Source organism: Cavia porcellus, unplaced genomic scaffold (genome assembly GCF_034190915.1).
Source record: "Cavia porcellus strain 051 isolate PalLab524CR breed Dunkin Hartley unplaced genomic scaffold, mCavPor4.1 scaffold_6, whole genome shotgun sequence".
Classification (NCBI taxonomy): Eukaryota; Metazoa; Chordata; class Mammalia; order Rodentia; family Caviidae; genus Cavia; species Cavia porcellus.
The window spans coordinates 22,838,518-22,853,473 of record NW_026947489.1 but is presented as its reverse complement, the minus strand read 5'-3'; the positions used below and the strand labels follow the sequence as shown (position 1 = coordinate 22,853,473).

Genomic DNA, 14,956 nt, shown 5'->3' with positions numbered 1-14,956 from the left:
GGCTTTTGAGTGAGCAGCATTCAGACAAGACTTCAAAGGCGCACAGAACCATGGGAGATGCGGGCTCCGCATCAGCTCCGCCCCAGACGTCAAGTCTGATGCCATCCGCACAGTCAGTGCTGGCATCCGTCTCCTGGCCTGTCTCTCCTGCCCATTTTGTGCGGGACTCTGTGCCTGCCCCTTGTGACAGCACACAGGCACAGGAGCCCCGGAGTAAAACCCTGCTGGAAGTGTGAGACACAGGAAAACAGTGAGTGGACAGAGCAGAGGGACTGGGCACACAGGTAACTGTATGGGCACGGGGAGCCAGGGGGAGGCTGTGGCTGGCCACTCAGGGAACACCGAGCAGCGCTGGCTGTAAAGTGAGTCCCAAGTTTCCATTGTGAGCTAAAGTCCCTGGTTACATCACTGCGCCTATGGCCCTGGCCAGCACAGGTGTCCCCGCTGCCCCATGGAATGATCTCATCCCGCCAGGCCCAGGCAGAGCCTCCCACCTCGTGACCGGGCAACACAGCCCCAGCTGCTGGGACACCAGGCCAGTGGGAGGCAGGGCGGCCAGCAGGGCCATGGGCAGCCAAGGGCTTCACAGCAAGAGTGCGGCACCATCCCTGGGCTGCAGGAGCTAACCCTAAAACACAGCCCGGGGTGCAGGTGGGCACGTACACATGTATGTGCTCACAGCAGGGGTGCCTGTATACCCACACATGCACACAGCAGGATGGAGCCCTCTGTCCTGTCCCCACAGCCTGGGACTCCCTCTTCCCAGCCCATGCAGACACCCAACTTGGAACCTCTTCTCCACCGTTCCCTGCTTAGAGCTCAATTTTTTAAAAATGTCCAAATACAGAACTTTATTTGGCCCTCAGAACAGCCCTGTGCGCATAGCTGCTGATGTTCACTGCTGGCTCCACTGAGGGCCAGAACCTGAGCCGAGCTCTTTCAGGTATAATCTCACCTAATCTTCAGAAACTCTAGGAGGAGTGCCTGATCCCAGCCCTCGAGTGAAGGCAGGGGAAATCAAGGCTGGTGAAACGAAGGCTCCCTCACAATGTCATTTAAAGATGCAGCAAAACAGCCAGCATTCAAGTCCCTCTCTGCTATAAAATGGCAAATTTTTAAACCCCAGTGTCTGCAGAGGGAAAACAAGGCCCAGAGAAGCTAAGTGATTCCCCAGGGTCACACAGCTGGCATGTGCCACAGGACCGGGGTTCCTTTTCCTTTCCAATGAAGGTTCCAATAATGATATATAAAGTTTTCTCCCCAGGGGTCATCACATTAGACTCATTTCTCTGAAAAGGATTTCTTTAGAGACTTGGTTCTTTCTGAACACTCAATGCCTTGCTCCCATCTGCCTCCTTCTGATGCTCCCGCTTCCCATCAAACATCAGGGCACAGCAGTGGAGTGGAGGACAGCAGCAGAGGTGGCCACTGTGGACAGAGATGCAGTCTCCAGACGGAAGCCCTCTGAAGCCCATCAAGCCCACCCCCGGGGGAAGACTCCCACAGCCTTATCCCTCCTCAGGCCATGTGTGTCCCACAAACAACCAGCAGGGACAGCGACGGGTGTTCTTGCCTAGACCAGGTCCTGACCCCCAGGAAAGCACTGGCCCCATGTCTGGCCATGGTGGCCCTTGGCGGCTGCCCATCCTGGCCTGTTTAGGGACACCCCTGACCAGGGGAAGAAGACAGGTACCTATGGCCACTCTGTTTTCACAGGATGAGCTGGGGCAGCATGGTAGTGTCACATGGAGGCCACAGCTGGTCACCAGGCACCTCTCCAGGCTGGAGAACCCCAATTTCTAACTGTTTCCTAGGACCTTCTGCCTCTTGTGGTTTCCTTCTTCCCCTTCCTACGGTCTGCACTTTCTCCTTGGTGGCTGGAAAGGTCTTTCTTATGGGACACACTATGCTAATCTTTCCTCATCTGCTGCATAAACTCAGAGATGAGGGAGGGAAGGCACCACAGAGGATGAAGTGTGGAGAGTGGACGACACTGCAGGCCTCAGCAGGGAGGGTCACTGCCTGGCTGGCAGTCACGAGATGCAGAGACAAAGTTTATTCCAGCAGGTGGGGCTTGAAGCAGGGGAAAGCTTATTCCCATAATGACACTGGGAACAAAATGATTCGAGACTTTCCCAGAAGGTAGAGCCAAAAGACAGAAGAAAGGAGAGGAGAAGATAAAAAAAAAAAAAAAATAGAACTAGATCATGGGAACAGACATCCAAAGCAGGATTCAGGAAGGAAGAACAGAGGAAAACAGGAACAGGAAATCAACATTAAAACATCAAATTTCCTAGAACTGAAGACTGAATCTCAGTTCCCAACTAAAATACCAGAGCATGCCCTAGAGTGAAGACCCAACTCAAAGGGCACTGTCATGGGATACCAGGAGGAGAACAACTGGTCACCTGCAAAGAATTGGGTTCAAACTGCCTTCCCATTCTGACCAGCAACACTGGAAGGAAGGAAAGAGTAGAGAGAGGCCTTTAAAGCTCTGAAGGAAACGTATTTTTAACTTAGAATTCTATACCCAGCCAAACTTTCCGCTAGGGGTAAAGTGGTGAAAGCAGCTTCTCAGACACAATGAGTCTGACATTTATTTTCCATGCATTCTTTCCAGGAAGCTACGAAAACAAGAATATAAATCAGGGAGATTACTAGAAAGGTTGCCTTCGTTCTTTATAAATATTAATCTTGAGTTGCTTACTTTCAACTGTCTACACCTGTAGTAAAAATGTTTCCCCTATGGACATGTGTTAGCATTCTACAAGTGTATAAAAATTCAAGACATTAGCAATTTCAAATTCAAGTTCAAAGTATATATTGTTTAAATGATTAAATGCAGATGTTTTATACTCTGAATAACTGTTTTGAAGATAATATGCGATATATATCCCATTAATACCCCCTAATTATCATGTTTTGAGATTTTCTTTTTTTTTTTTTTCTTTCTTTTTCCTTTTTATCAGTACCAGGGTTCTAACTCACGACTGCCTGCTTGCAAGGCAGGCACTTATGCCGCTGAGCTAAATCCCCAGCCCCATGTTTTGAGATTTTATTTTCCCTCTTTAAAATAAAAAAATAAATCAAATAAATGCTAGGTACATACTCAGGTACATACTGCACTAGGTCCCTGCCTCTTCCCTGGTGCACCTTTCATGTGCTGAATGAAGGTTTGCCTCTTCCCATAGAAACCGAAAACCCTAAAAGGCTGCCTGTGCTGCCTCTGAAGCTCACATGAGCTAAACTCGGGGAGACCAGACATGCCCCCCACCACACTTTCCCATCCATAGATGGTGATGAGTGAAACAAGAACAGGAAATCACCCAGAAGGAAGTAGAAAAAGCCCCAGCACCCCTTCCCATGGGCAGCAACAGTGACAGCCACGGCTCACGCAGCAGCTTCAGTGGTCTTCACCAGTGCAGCACTAGAGCAGTTCTCAGTGGATCTGGATTGGGTGGCTTCCTTTTTCTTGACTGTCCTAATGTTCCTGCCTCCCCAAAATGTCTCTGAGCTACACAAAACCTCACTCAATAAACTGTAATTCTGCCTCAAAAAATATTCAAAGTATAGACCGCCCCCTACGCGTTAAGCTGTTCACCACCAATTTCCTTCGCAAGCTCCTCCCTCTCATCAGCTCCTTGCTACTGAAGAAACTGGGGAAACCTTGAGAGAGGATTCTCCTCCATAATAGAAACAGGGGGAGTGGTGGGGCACAATTATAATGTAAGAACATTTATAAAATAGCGAACTTACAGGTATTTCATGATTGTTTAGGGGTCTCTGACCAAGTTTCTGTTCTGCTGTTTCTGCTGAACTCAATTGACCCTGACATCTAAAGCCTAGCCGCATACCTCTGATAAGCACTGAGTCAGAGTAATTGTCTGTCCCTTAAGGCACCCTGGGCTGGTCAAGGACACCTTGGAAGAGTCCCCTCCCTGGAGTGTTTCAGTGCTGTGGTGACACCTTGGACTGTGCTCACCCTGTAAGGGCCCCCTGCCCTTGTTCAATGATAAACAGTTCCTTTGTTTCAACAAATCTGTTTCAGACTAACCTGCCTGTCAATATATGACTCAATGCATGTAACCAAGGATGTAATGTTTTGTCACTTGCTTTGTACTTCCCACTGCCAAATTCTATGTAAACTAAACTCTCTGTAAACTGGGGCTTTTGCTTTTGTGGTATTATCCTGCAATAGTCTGCTGGCATGAAGATTCAACGGTGAGCTGGCATAGGATTAAATACTGCCTTCTTTAAAAAAAAAAAAAAATATATATATATATATATATATATACATATGTATAATATACATCAAGAAAGAGAACATATAGAATGCTAAAAACAGGAAATCCATCACAGGAGAGAGGTTAAGAGACACAACTGTGTATGAACCACATCACAGCAGAACAGCTCAGAGGAGTGAGGTCTAGAGCTCGCACTCAGTGCCTTCTCTACCACCTCTGGAACCTGATAAAACTACCAGAGACAAAACTTCAACAAAGCAAGAGAAGAAACCAAGGAGGGGCACAGAGCCCAGGAAGCTGCCAGACCTCAAGGCACACGCCATCACCCCAGCATTTGGGAGGCTGTGCAGGACTGTGACACGGGCTACATAGAGAGATTTAGTCTCAAACAACTAAAAACTTTACAAAAAGAGGCTACTGGGGCTGGATGTGACCCACACGTGCAATCCTAGCTAGATGGGAGAGTGAGGCAAGAAGATCACAAATTCAAGCCCAGTCTGGGGAACATACTGAGACCCTGAGTCAAAATAAAAAATTTAGAAAAAGGGCTAGACATATAGCTCAACATGGAAGTCTTGAGTTTAAAGAGAAACAGTATCATCACATATAGTATCATATACAGTATGATTATAGTAAGCATGCTATACATACACACATTTGGATATACAGATACACAAATATATACTGTATATAACCATAAACAGTGTGATTGGAGTGTAACATCATATGGTAGTATAATAAATATCACATAGGTATAATAAGGCAAACAATAACTGTAGAGTTAAGCAAAATTTGTGGGGTAACTTAATTCCTAATCTACAATCACAAGAATTCAGCAGAGAACATTTAACTCCCCAGACTCACAAGTCAGAAGCTTTGCTGTTACTCAGCATTGTGGCCATGAGTACACGCCAAGAGAGGGCTGAGTGCTGAGAACAATCACTTTAAGAAAGACAAACTAGTCTTTTTGATAAATATAGAAGCTGGGTATACTTTGCACCTATTTTTTAGTTTTTCATGGGTTTTGTTTTGTTTCATTTTGTGCAGGGTCTAGCTATGTAATGCAGGCTGGACTTGAACTTACTGTGTAGCCCAAATTGGCCTCAAACTCATGGTGATGCTCCTGCCTCCGCGTTCCAAATGCTGGAATTACAGGTGTGTGCCACCAGTCCCAACTAGAAGTTGAGTGGAATTTGAAGCCTCAAACAGTATGTATATTTTGATAAACTGAAGTCTAACTTTCTTTAACAAGGAGGGGAGGATGTTCCAAATAGAGAAAGCAGCACACGAGAACGTATAGGGTGGTGAGAAAACTGTTAGTGGGACTGTTAATGTGCCGGACAGCAAGAGGCAGCGTCTCCTCCTCCCCAGTCACCTTGCGGCTTCCAGGCTCCTCCTCTGCAAACTTGACTAATAATAGCACTTACTTCACAGGGTTTTGTAAGAATTCAACCACAATGGAAACAGACAAACATTGCAACACAGGTCACACTGTTTAGGGTGCAGGCAACACTGTCCCCAGGGCAGTGTCCTCGACCTGGCATTTGGCAGCCTGAGGGAGAGGGACCTCAGCCCAGAAAAGCCACTCCACTGATTGGGAGCACAAGGCCCCCACGACTGGGTAGATCACAGCTAGAAACTTGACTAACTCAAATCACAGGCTCTCGGAGGAAGCTGGGACCTGGGACCCTGGCTTTGCCCACTTGGCTACAAGGGGTGGGCATCTGCAGAGGTAGGCAGGTGTCCTGTGGGCCTTGCACAGGGTAGGAGACACGATGGGTGGCTGTGCTGGGGGTGTGGGAGAGAACAAGGCCCGGAGCTAGCTTCCTAGATTCCGAGGGCCCCTCCTCCCCTTCCAAGGTACAGCACTTCCGGTTCTGCCCAGCTGTTGCTTCAGGCACCACCATGAAGCTCAGCAAAATACCAATACCCACTCTTCACTCCCACCAGTCATGTGTGATGCTGCCATGAAGGCTTTGTATGGATTCGCTCAATGTCCTGCCTCTACAAAGCTCACGCTACGTTATCCTCACTCTACAGCTCAGGAGGCGGTGAGGTTCCACAACCCCCTCTGTCACACCCTGGAGGGGAAATGACCCCAAGCCAGGCACTTTGCCTCCAGGGTTGCCCCAGTGCCACACATGTCACTGCCTCCCAGACCAGATACTCCCAAGTCATGAGCAACTCAACCGTAACACGTTGGAGCCTCCAAGGCCACCTCAGCAGTCATGTGGTCTCTGAAGGTAAGGAAGCCTTCCTGAGGAAATGTCTGGGTACACGTGTGACTCCAGAGGAAGGGCAGGGGACAACTGCCTGCCAGGGACACTGAGCTTGAGAGAAAGCTGAGAAGGCCGATGTTAGCTTGCACAGGTTTGCACACGGCCCACTGCCCATCACTACGAGGTACCCCAGCCCCCTAGCCCCACTCCATGCAGAGACCCCGGAATAAAATGTATGGACAGCACCACATTACCTGTGACAATGCAAGTGAACCTGACGTCACTGTCCTCGGACACAGCCCGGGACTTGAGCGTGGTCTCGAACAGCGGCTGTGTCTCCTCTGTGAGCTGTGCAATGATGGAGCAGAAGGTGCTCCTAGGAAAGGCAAAGAGTTGTTCAGAGTGGCCCTTGTCCACCCTCTGTGCCACCACCTGGCCTTGACTAGCACAGCCCAGATCTTACCACATCTGCCCACATCTGGGCAAGTCTTCCTTCGGGGAGCCCCGGCTGTTGGCCAGGCTGGAATGGAATCTTGACCCAGTGCCATTACCAAAGGCCACTCACACAGGCCAGGCTTCTGAGCAAGCTGGACAGCCTGCCCAAGCCACCAACTTGTCCTCAAGGGCTCAGCTCTACCTCCAGCTCCAGGAAAGCTGTGTGTGGAGGACACACATGGGCAGGCAGAGCCCCCATTCATGCCAAAGAGGGAAAAGCCAGCTAACTTCCAAGGGCCCAAGCTGGGGCTTGGAAGCAAATCTTCTGCATTGCTTTAAATGCCAGTGGATCTCAGGGGTTTAAACCTAAAAGGAGTCTCTCACTCACAGAGGAATCGGAAAAGAGACTTCAGCCAGGAGTCATGGTATACATCCACAATCCTGGCTGCTCAGGAAGCCAAGGCAGGAGAAGCACACACGAGTGCTAGGTCAGCCTGAGCCTCTTAGTGACATTCTGACTCAAAGTCAAGTTTTAAAAAGGGCTGCAGATTTAGCTCAGGGTAGAGCACTTGCCTATGAGCAAGGCCCTGGGTTGAATCCCTAGCCACCGCGCTCCCACAAAAAAAAAAAAAAAACAACAACAACAACTAAATGAATTCTGATTCCAAGCAGGGCTACGAACCTGCACCAGGTGTTGCTCCTGACCCATCCTGGATGCCACATGCTGAAGGGACAACTGAGCTGGGAGCTCCAGGACCAACTGGCAGGACCAACAACCCATGGACCCACTCTTGCGGAAGCCAGAACTGTCAGTTGGGATAGGTCCCCAACTTCTGGGAGGCTTCCTGCAGAAGCCCAGCGGACTCAGCCACAATGCTCAGAGCTTGCGGTCCGCTCCTTCTGGGCACAGGAAGAAGCCGCCCTGCCAGCCCTGTCCCAGGCCAGCAGAGCCACAGTGCACTCAGGCATGAAGCGCAACCACAGAGCCAGGTTGTGGGGTGCACAAGCTGTGCCCACCCCCCTCCCCTTGACAAGCAGCAGGGGAACCGTGGATGAGGGGGTGAACTGAGCAGGGGGAAAGGTGAAAATGCCAAATCACTCCAAGGTGCCTTCTCAGCCTCAGGAAGGAGCCCTCGCCAGAGGGTGATGTTTATCTGTCCATGACTCCACCACAAGTGGACAAAGTTTGTGGGAGCAAAAGCAACAGCAGGGACAGCTCACACACTGCACACTGCACCCACATATGGGGTGTCTGTCCTGGGAATATTACCCTGGACTTGGGTCGGAGGACAGAGGCACATTCCCCAGGAAGAACACCTGGAATCCAGTACATCTCTGGGCAGATGGAGGTCGACCCAGGAACCACAGCTTCTCCACTTGAATGAGGATTTCTGGCCATTCAGGGAGTTGGCAGAAGCACCCCACAAAATCCACTCAGAATGGGGGCCCCAGCCACTCATACACCAGAACCTGAGCTGGGTCTGCAGTGAGACACTGTACCTCTCACCCACAAGTCACCTGCCCCGAAAGCATCTCCTCGTTCCCTCTGAGCCATGCAGAGCACATCGTCCCTCCGGACCTGGGCAGTCAACCCGCTGAGCCCACAGGAAGTGGAACATCTCCTTCCTGTAGTCCATGGACAGTGATTCCTGACTGTGGGCCGGGCCAAATCTCAACCAATACTTTCTAGAGACTGCCAGATCAAACACAATCCAGCTTCTATGATTCTGTAACTAATATCCCTAATTAACCTCTCCCTACATAATCTGAAGCCTATTTCATCCATGGATGTGAACCTGGATCCCATATTCACTTTAGGGTCTTAGGTAGAAAGCTGCTTAGGCAAGACTAAGAAAATCACTTCAAGATGGGTTACTTGTGCCTGTAATCCCAGCACTAGGGTGGCTGAGGCAAGAGGATCAAAAGTTCAAGTGCCCCCTGGGTAATTTAGGGGGACCCTGAGTCATAAAGTGGGGGATAAAGATATAGCTCAGTAGTAGAGTTCTCCTGGGTTTGATCCCCAATGCCATTAAAAAAGAAAGAAAAAAAAATAGAAGAGGAAAAAGGATGAGGAGGACACGGAAGAAAAGAAGAAGAGAGAAAAGGAAAAGAAAGGAAAGGAAAAGAAGCCAGACATGGTGGCGCTCCTGAGCATAGCACTCAGAAGGCTGAGGCAGGAGGATCCCTGTGAGTTCAAGGCCAACCTGAGCTACACAACAAATTCCTGCCTCAAAAAACTCAAGTAGGCCTGGGGATTTAGCTCAGCGGCATAAGCGCCTGCCTTGCAAGCAGGCAGTCGTGAGTTCAATCCCTGGTACCGATAAAAACGAAAAAGACAAAAAAAAAAACAAAAAAACAAAAACCCTCAAGTAAATAAAATAAAATTCTAAAAAAGAAGAAAAAGTCATTTCAGCAACAAGGCACAATGGCACCGGCCTGTAATCCCAGCTACTTGGGAGTCTAAGGCTAAAGGAACACAAATTTGAGGTCAGCCTGGGCAACTTAGCAAAATTCTGTCTCAAAATTTTAAACAAGGACTGGAGGTAGAGCTCAGTGGTTAAACACTTGCCTAACATGTGAGGGCCTGAGTTCAATTCCCAGTAGCACATTAAAACACAAAGAAACTTTTTAAAAATCATTTCAACTACTAGATAAGTGAGAAAATAAAGAAATTACTTTTAAAAATTGCAGAGACGAGTGCTCCTGTTAGATATATAACAACTGCTAATTACTTTATTTCCTCTCTCCTTTTGTGTCTTTGTTTGTTTGTTTGGTTAGTTGGTTGGTTGGTTGGTTGGTTGGTTGGTTTTTTGAGACCGGATCTCACTGTGTAGCCCAGGCTGGCCTGGAACTCCCAGCAATCTTCCTGCCTCTGCCTCCCAAGTGCTGGGATGTTAGGCATGTGCCACCATGCCTAGCTCATCACTTCTTTTGAATGGAAAAGAATTCTAATCTCTAAAATGAAAGACCTCTGCATGTGGTTCTAAACTGTTTGATAAACAGTGTTCAGGCCAGGAACCTGAAAGAAAGAAGGCCCTCTCTCTGAGGAGCGACTTGGGAAGCATTTGGGGTGCAGCACAGATCACTATGCATGCTGGACTGTCCCGCTGTGTGTCACTCTTCTCATCCCACAGCCTTCAGTCCCTCCTTCCAAACCACCTAGATGTGGACGTGCTCTGCCAGGTTCCCTAGAAAGCATGAAGGACCATGCACAACAGGAAATGGTTTCCAGTTTGAACCAGTGGGGCGAATCTTCTTCCACCTGGGGGCCACTCAGGACCAAGTTTCCTCCATGTCTGTCCTCTTGGAGGGCACGGAGGGGGCTGACCCTGCCTGTGGAGGTGATGAGCTATCAGAAGTCCGCTGGCCTCAGACCGCTGGTCTGGGTTGGGGCCCGAGTGGTGGGAAGTAGCCAGAAAATGTCGCCACTTTGACAGTAACCACTGGTTTGGCCAGGGATAGGGCCTTGTGCCCAGCTTGGCAGGCAAGTGGAGTCTTTCGACCTGCAAACCTTGCCCAAGGCTTGCTGGGCGGGTTCGGGAATTCGCTAACGGGGAGGCCAGGTGTGTGGTACTGTCTGGTCTCACGACCCCACAGTCTACAGGCAGAGACAGGAAAGAGAAGAAAGGAAGCTCAGAGGAAGAAGAGGCAAAGGAGACGATAAGAGACTACGGGGAAAAATATAAAAGGCGAGGGGCCATGATGGAAGGCTGCTACAGCGTCAAACCTGGATAAGGGATCACAAAATCATGAAAACTTTGCATAGGAAGAGATGCGTCCCTGGTGGCTCCTGTTTTGTTCCTGTGGCACCTGTCCAAGGGCACACAGATGTCACTGCAGGCATCTCAGGGACCCCTGCCCACAGGTCCCTTCCTGAGTCCCTGTGCTCCTTCCTGGCGGGCATGCAAGTGTCACCCTGGTCTCTGCAGACCCATGCTCACGTGAGTACCCCCGCCTCCCCTCGCCCCATGCAGCCGGTTAGTGTGAGAGCTGTCACTTGGCGGTCCCTCAGGGCCCAGGCCCACAAGAAAAGCAGTCAGAGAAACAGAATGGAATGCAGGGTGCGTTTACCTTCCAGAGCTGGGGTGAGACAACCGGCTGCTTGGTAAGCTAAGCAAGAGACAGCAAATGGAATCATTAGGCCGAAAAGCAAGGAGACCAGGAGGCGAAATCAACAACAGTCCAGAAGGATTAATCTGCCATCATTGGGGACCCAGAAGCCTTTCTATTAAAAGGGACCAGCTGTCTCAGCTGGCCTGCTCCGGAGAGCAAGCGGCCTCACCATCGGACACCAAGATCTCTGAAACCAAAAGCTGGTTATAAGCAGCAGAGTCCAGAGAAAGGGTTAGGCAGGAAGGAGGCCTGGCAATGCTTTGGGGAAAGTGCGCCTTGGGCACGTGGATCTGCCCCGCGAGGGGCCCTGGGCCCCGTCTTTTGGGAGACAAGGAGCCACATTCCTGGCTGTCCCCTGACAGGTGTGGGGGAACACCCACCATTAGTGGGTTAAAGTACAGTTAACAAGGAGCAAGGCAGACCAGCCAGGAGAGGGGAAGAGGAAGGGAGACACAGCAGTTAATCCAGCAGGAGCCAGGAGGCGCTCAGCTCTCTGAGGCAGCTCCAGACCTGCTGTTCGGGCTCCTCCCCGCACACCCAGGGGCACGTGTCGCCTTCCTCCCTTTCTCTCTGTCCCTGCTGCCTTCCTCTGAGTCAGAGCCTCCCCTTCGAGTCTGCTCGTCGGACACCATCCCTCTGCACCGGAGGTGGAGGCCTCCCGCTGCTGTTACACCGGGACTTCCCTCCCTGGGCTGCTTGTAGCTCTCCTACAGCTGGGGTTTTATCTCCTTCTGCTGCAGCCAGCCCTGCTCCTAACTGGCGTGAATGCATCCATGGCCTTCACTTTGGTCCTCTCTGCTTGGAAAATCCTCCCTCCTCTCTGCCCACCCAGCCTTTTGGCTCCTAGCAAAGTGTGAGGCATGTGAGGGCACCCGGCAGCTGTTCTCTGAAAACAAGGGAAGTGGGGGGAGAGGGGAGCGGAGGAAGTGAAAACACATTTGTCACCCAGGAGGGGCCCTGCACCCCAGAGGGAGCTGCTGCTCCAGAGACAACGGGAACAGGGCGTAGCTGCCTGGCTCTGTGCTTTACAAACCCTTGGGCTGCGTGGGCAGAGTCCCCCTTGGTTCCAAAGCCCAGGCTGACTCCACCCTCTCCTGACCATAAGCTCCTCAGAGTGATGAAATTTCTCTTCTGAATTTGGGTTTTTCCTCTCTCTCTGGGAAGGAGGAGGAAGTCAGCTTTCCTGAAAATGGAGGTTCACTGGCCCACAGCGAGCACCTGGGCCAGCTAGCAGACCCCAGCTTTGTCCAGCTCCCGTGGCTGACCTCTCAGCCTCCCCAGTCAGGCCACAGGGCTAGGGGGACTCCCAGCCCAGGAGACACCATTCTTCAGAGAATGCAAGTCCACCCAGCGCCCTGCTGACTGGGAACCCCCACCCACCACCCATTTAACAGCCTCTTGGAGCTCAGAGTCAGGCATCAAATGCTGGGGCAGAAAGCCTCTGAGCTTTTCATAGGGCAGGAAGCTGCCCAGAGGGGAGAACCTGCTTAGCATGTGTAAGACCCCAGCACTTCAGAAAATAAAATAAAGCTGCATATGATTTCAGTGTGGCTGGTGAATTCCAACTAGCACAGGCTGGGACATAAAGAATTTTTCCAGTCACCTTCATTGCCCAGAAGGAATGAAAGGTCTCCTCATAGGGAGCAAATATCCAGGTTATCCTGGACCCTGAGGAAGTCCTGGCCTATGCCTGGGATAATGGTCACTCAGATCCCAGCCCAGCAGCTACCTATAAAATGATCCCCTCTCCTCGTTCATGAGCCAGTCTGACCCCTGCTCGGAGTGCACCCCCTCAGCTCCTCAAGCCTGCATTCTTGTCTAGCTTTCTTACTCTTTGTTGTTAAAGGCTGCCCTAATCCATCATCTCCTCAAACCACTTTCTTTACTGCTCAACTAAAACTTTTAAAAGAAAAGAAGAGGGGGGCTGGGGATTTAGCTCAGCGGCATAAGCACCTGCCTTGCAAGCAGGCAGTCGTGAGTTCGATCCCCGGTACCGATAAAAAAAGAAAAAGAATAAAAATTAAAAAAAAAAAAAAGAAAAGAAGAGGGGGAAAAAAAAATCCTGACCTTGTGCCTCAGTTTCCCTAAAACCCCAGGCAACTTGCCTGACCAAGTAGAAGAGCAGACATTGTTTCACAACAGTATAGCAGCATCACCATTCTGCTGCCCCAACATCCCCTGGATTGGGGCCACTGTGAAACAAGGGTGTTCCTCAGAAGCTAAGTCGTCATACAGGCTTCCCGCCAGCTGCAGCTCTTTACCTTCCTCCAGCCTCCCCGAAGCCCGTCTCCAACAGGGGGGAGGCATGTCTCATACCTTAGCGAGCACTGGGATACCCTTGCCCTGACATGAGGATGGAGACTTCTCCAAAGGACGTCACAAGCAGGGAGGTGAGGTGCATGTAGTGAAACAGAGCCTGGACCCAGAACCAAGGCTTCTAGAGCCCCGAACACCTGCACGGCCGTCCATCAGCTCCCAGGGACAGCCTATCAGCACAAGAGACCATTCAAACAATGACTCAAGAACTCCATGACAAGCTGGGCACGGTGGCATACGTCTATGATTCCAGCACTCTGCTAGGCTGAGGCAGGAGGATTTCCAGTTCAAACCCAGCTTGGGCAATTTAATGATTTAGTGAGATTCTCAAAATATAACATAGAACGAAGCTAGGGATGTAGCTCAGTATGAAGGCCCTGGGTTCAATTCCCAGTACAAACAGGAACAAAAAAAGGTAGACTCAGAAAACACTGGAGCCAAAAATGAGTGGGGACAGAATTTGTCTCCTAGTCAGGACCCAGGGCTCAGCTCTTTCTCACTTGGTCCCCTTCCCATCTCTGGGGGCCACAGACTGTGCAGTCACCTCCTCTAGCACAAGTCAGACCTTGCAGAGCCCTGGGAACTGACCCTTGCCTTTTCCCCAAAGCAGCCCCTTCTTGATCTCCTCTCTGTGGCCAAAGGCTCCTCCAGGGACCAAACGAGTCTGGCTCTTTGTCCCTCAGAAGGGTCTGTGGCCAGCTGGCTGGAAGTGAAACATTGCAGGGGTGGAGCCTGTGGTGACCCCACCAAAATACCCAGAGCAAAGAGACACATTTTCAAGCACTCAGGGCAGCTCCAAGGGGACTCAAGTCAGCCGCATCTCCACCTTCAGCTTTCTGGTGGGCACACTGCTTTGACTCACCCGGGGTGCCGTGAAGACATCCCTCATGCCACCCAGCCAGCCAGAGTTCCAGGCCAGCTTGCCCTTGACAGCCCACCCACCCTGCCCTCCCCTGTTCTGCCCCGTCCCAGCCCACCCCTCCTCCCTCCCCTCCATCGCTGCTGTCCTGCTGTCGGCAGGCGAGGTCCCTGCTTCCTTTTCCTCTCCTGTCCCCCTGATACTGACAAAGGCCAGACACAGGTGGCCAAGCCCAGATAAGCCCTGTGACAGGCGGGAGTTGCCCACAAGGGAGCAAGCTTCCCAGACGATGGGAATCACGTCCACATTGGAAGCTGGTGTCTCCACAGAGCCCGCACTTGGTGAAGGGGCATTCTTTCCTGGCACTGGGGGCCTGGTGCAGTCCGACTCGGTCACTAACACCAGCCCTCAGCCCTGCCCCAGACATGTGACATCGTTTGACGAGTTTTATGCAGAAACAGGTTCCGGTTACATTTGAACCCTTCCAACTCCAAGGTCAACAGGACTCAGCCAATCCACAAGGAAGTGCCCAGGACTTTTCCTGAAGGTCCTTGCTGCCTGTTTTCGTGCTCTTGAGAAACACAGAGCAAAGCAGCTCTCAGCAGCCTGGCGGGAGCGCTCCTTTTCAGGATAATACCCAGCAAGCCAGGGGCTGGGCTGGACACACACTGCCAGTCCCAGCGGACAAATGTCACATTTCCTTTTGGAAAAATGGGCTGTGGAAGGGAGGGCACTGAGCTTCACAGAGCAGGCAGGAGTGTATGTCTCGG

General features: G+C 50.9%; 1 protein-coding gene across 3 annotated transcripts in view; it reads right to left on the bottom strand.

The window, feature by feature from the left end:
* Alpk3 (alpha kinase 3) overlaps nucleotides 1–14,956 on the bottom strand; it is a 46,726-nt gene that overhangs the window by 30,923 nt on the left and 847 nt on the right. For 2 of the 3 annotated variants that reach the window (XM_003475481.3, XM_013158836.2), the window contains exons 2-3: nucleotides 10,970–11,008; nucleotides 6,718–6,839 (exon numbers count right to left, since the gene is read on the bottom strand). In XM_003475481.3, coding sequence (XP_003475529.1) covers nucleotides 6,718–6,839; nucleotides 10,970–11,008 — 161 coding nt within the window. The remainder of the gene's footprint in view (nucleotides 1–6,717; nucleotides 6,840–10,969; nucleotides 11,009–14,956) is intronic. The other variant, XM_023567472.2, reaches the window with a different exon arrangement.